Source organism: Lupinus angustifolius, chromosome LG20 (genome assembly GCF_001865875.1).
Source record: "Lupinus angustifolius cultivar Tanjil chromosome LG20, LupAngTanjil_v1.0, whole genome shotgun sequence".
Classification (NCBI taxonomy): Eukaryota; Viridiplantae; Streptophyta; class Magnoliopsida; order Fabales; family Fabaceae; genus Lupinus; species Lupinus angustifolius.
In genome coordinates, this window is record NC_032028.1 from 20840885 (window position 1) to 20844540 (window position 3656).

General features: G+C 32.5%; 1 protein-coding gene across 1 annotated transcript; it reads left to right on the forward strand.

Moving 5' to 3' along the window:
* Nucleotides 388–3456, forward strand: LOC109336436 (uncharacterized protein At3g27210-like). The gene is made up of 3 exons (XM_019573031.1): nt 388–708; nt 2341–2421; nt 2696–3456. Exons 1-3 carry the CDS (start codon nt 531–533, stop codon nt 3121–3123), a joined length of 687 nt encoding a protein of 228 aa, XP_019428576.1. The 5' UTR covers nt 388–530; the 3' UTR covers nt 3124–3456.

Below are 3656 nucleotides of genomic sequence, written 5' to 3' on the forward strand. Positions count from 1 at the left end.
ATAAGATAAATAGAACAGAATAGTATATCATTAATATGGTCCAAAGTCAAAAATATATTTTCTAATTTAAACAAACATTATATTCATTTCATGATATAAGGTGCAGGTTAATTTAATGATTTATAATTTTTTATTTAAAAGTAACTAAAATTTATAGAGTTAAACTTTTTTTTTTAAGATGATATGTTACCTATAAAAAGAATAATCTTCTCCATTAACGACAAGAAATATATTTAATTTTTTTTGTATTTTATTATATATAAAAAAAATAAAAATATTTTACTCACAGTTAATTTATAATACTTGTCTCTTTTTTAACGAAAATTTTGATATTCCAATCGAATTTTATATAAGAAACATGAGACACCAGTCACAACTCACAACACAAGACAATGTTGCTGACATAACATAACTTCACTTTCAACCCAAAATCCTCTCTCTCATACACAACCTTTTCCTTCATAATTCTCACATAAAGCCAAAAAAACACTGAACTAAGCGATGATCATAAAGCTATTCTCTTTGTAGTAATGGGTTCTTGTTTTACAATCCACAGAAACACTGAAACTACTACTACTACTGTTGCTGCTACAGACATGAAGGTTAAACTTTCATCATCTGGGTCCGAAACTGTGAACTTTGTTAAGGAAAACAACAAAAATAGAAGCTTTGATTGGTCAACTCCTCAATCAAACACCATAGTCAATGGTATTATATACTTTTTGCTTCAAGATTTTGTATCCAGCATCATTGTTACATCCATATATGTTGTTTTTTCTTCTTATTTTGTTTGATTCTATGAATCAGTTATGCTTTGTTTGATTGATGTATTTATTAATATAAAGCTGGTTTGGTTATAGTTTATGAATCAGAGACTTTAGTTAAGGAATCAACTTCTTATGATTCTGACCAAAAAACTAAGGTTGATTCATGTATTTTTTTATAGAGATACAAATTTTATTAATATATATATGAACATGATTTATGAATGTTTCTGGGATTTTATTGATTTGTGGGGTCTCAGAAGAATTATTTATCTGTTATCACTTAGCACTTATGCTTGGAAAAAAAATCAATTTTTTATTTAATCACTCTTATTGGTGCTGCTTTTTCTGAGGCATATATGTCTTTGATTCCTTCCACTCTCATCTTTATTTTCTTCTAGATTGATCCTATTGGGTTTATTCAAGTGTGAAGTCTCACATTGGATATGCGGGAAGGAGTGAAAGAGTTTATAAGAAGGAAAGACCCATGAAACTAATGCCTTAAGGTTTTGGTTCAAGATGTGGTGTCTTGTGACTCTTCACTCCTCCCTAAACAGATCCAATTGATTTATATATTAATTTATTTTGATGTTTCAGTTCACTAATGATTTTGTTATAATACCCTTATAGAAAAATTATCATGTAATGTGAACCTTTTTTTTGCAAATATGTTGTGTGTCACCAATTCCATGATTATTTTCTTATTGCTCATATGAAGATGATGATGATTTTTCATATCAGATAAAGAATCTGTTCATTTTTTACCTTTATCAGGTATATATGGAATGAAATTTAATTTTCCAAGAATTAAAACAAATTGCTAACTAATAAAGTGTTGTAAGGTTTGGTGGACATTGAAAATGATTGTAAGAGCACTAGCAATTTAATTGAAAAGAAGATAACGGTTGGAAACAGCTTTCAATAATTAATTACGGCATCGAAAATTAATTACTGGCTGAGTCACGATCATATAGCTATCGATGACAATTTTTAAAGCTTAGGTTCAACCATATCAGGTTCTCTCTGGTTCCTATATGTGAATTTCATTTTATATGATGTGGTCTTGTTGTTCTAACAGATATCTTAATTTTACTGCTGATTATTCTGCCTAGAACAATAGAACGGAAACAAATTCGATTGTTACTTGCTTCATATGAATGATTCCGGAACGTAGCCTAATTGGTTTAAGATCTTGATTGCCCGGGTGTCTCTCGATATGGTGATCGAGATCCGAGATTATGTAACATGAATGATATTCATCTTGATGATTTCCTCCCGAAAGTTACACCATCAATAATTTGTTCGAGTGACACAATACTAAGTGGTTGAAATGGTCACTTGGTCATTATGAATTTCTGATAGTGCATACTGGAACTAGTACCAAGAGCTTGTGCCTTTCTCTTCCTCTTACTTGTAACGTTTCAAACTCGAGAAATGTTTTTAGTTCAATTGGATGGATTAACTGTTTCTCGCTATTACCAAGTTACGTTTCAAATGATTCATTTCCAAGTTTGATATTTATATGTCAAACTTTTTTGCATACATGTACTGATCTTTGACTTCGTTTCTGGTACAGGTAGCAAAGATGAAGCATTTTTCGATTCCAAGATCTTGTTAGACTCAGATTGTGAAGACGACTTCTATAGTGTTAACGGAGGTAACGAGTTTTTCGTACTCTTATTAGTAGTACCAGCATTATGATAGTTTAGTTGGAATGAAGAAATGATCATGATTTGCAATGTATGATAGTTTAGTTTGTGACATTCTCATACATAATCAACCATTTTGTAATGATAGTTTATGAAGAATGCAGAACTCATGTTAGAATCTATGGATATGTTGTTCTACCTTTTGCTGTTATAGTTTCTCTTTGTCCATTTTTTCCATAACTCTTCTTCTCAACTTCAGATTTCTTTGTCGATTTTATGCAGATTTTACCCCATCTCGTGGTAACACTCCAATTCACAACACTTTCGGGACCCCGGGTCACAATGAAAACCCTTTTGTGATTAGAATCCAAGGTTCCATGCATGCACCATCTCCAGTAAAGAAAGAGAGAAAGAAATTGATAGATCTTTTTCGAGAGAGTATCGAAGATGAACAAGATAGTGGCATGAAAGAAGCTAAACCAACTATACAAGATGTTCTTCCGAAATCTGAACTCAGTAGTCCTTTCTCTAGTACTAACTCTGCTTGGAGTAGTGAAAGAACCGCGAGTGAGGATACTGTGTCCACGAGGGAGACATCAATTAAATCGGTTAAATCTTCACGGTGGTGCCTTCCAATTCTAGGCTCGCCCTCGCGCCGTAGCTTTCGGGAGAAAAGAACAAAAGTCAAGTCCTGCAATAGCAGTGAATGAAGTCTGATGAGCCAAGTGTCTTCGATATCTCGGAAGGTAAAGTGGCCAAAATGAATTTGATGATGTACATCTAAACATATCCCAGTAAGAGTTCGTTTGCGAGTTGGGTTTTGGAGGAAAATGGAAGACTCCAAAGCCATTTCACAAGTGTATTTCATGGCTCTCAAGCCTTCCCCTTCAATTCTTTCCCATCCAAAATTCAACACGCAAACGGATCCTAAAAAGAATAAGAAAACAAAATGAGTTTGGAAGCATGTAAAGATAATTTCGGTATTGCTATATATCATTATGCAATGAGAATTTTCTGCAAATAATTCTAGTATTGCTTGTATTCAGTTAGTTAGTATTATTAATGAGTTATACTACAATAGGGTGAGAACTTTTTTTGAAATATAGTAGAGACTATTCATCCACCAACTTTTTTTTAACTATCGTAAATCGTTGAAACCCAACTTTCTCTTAACCATCGTAAGTTGTTGAGACCCAACTTTCTTTTAACCGTCGTAAATCGTTGAGCAAAAGCCATTAGTCCA

Coding starts and splice junctions, on each gene's coding strand:
- LOC109336436 (XM_019573031.1), top strand. CDS start 531: ATGGGTTCTTGTTTTACAATCCACAGAAACACTGAAACTACTACTACT. Junction 709..2,340: donor ATCAAACACCATAGTCAATG/GTATTATATACT, acceptor TTTCTGGTACAG/GTAGCAAAGATGAAGCATTT. Junction 2,422..2,695: donor CTTCTATAGTGTTAACGGAG/GTAACGAGTTTT, acceptor GATTTTATGCAG/ATTTTACCCCATCTCGTGGT.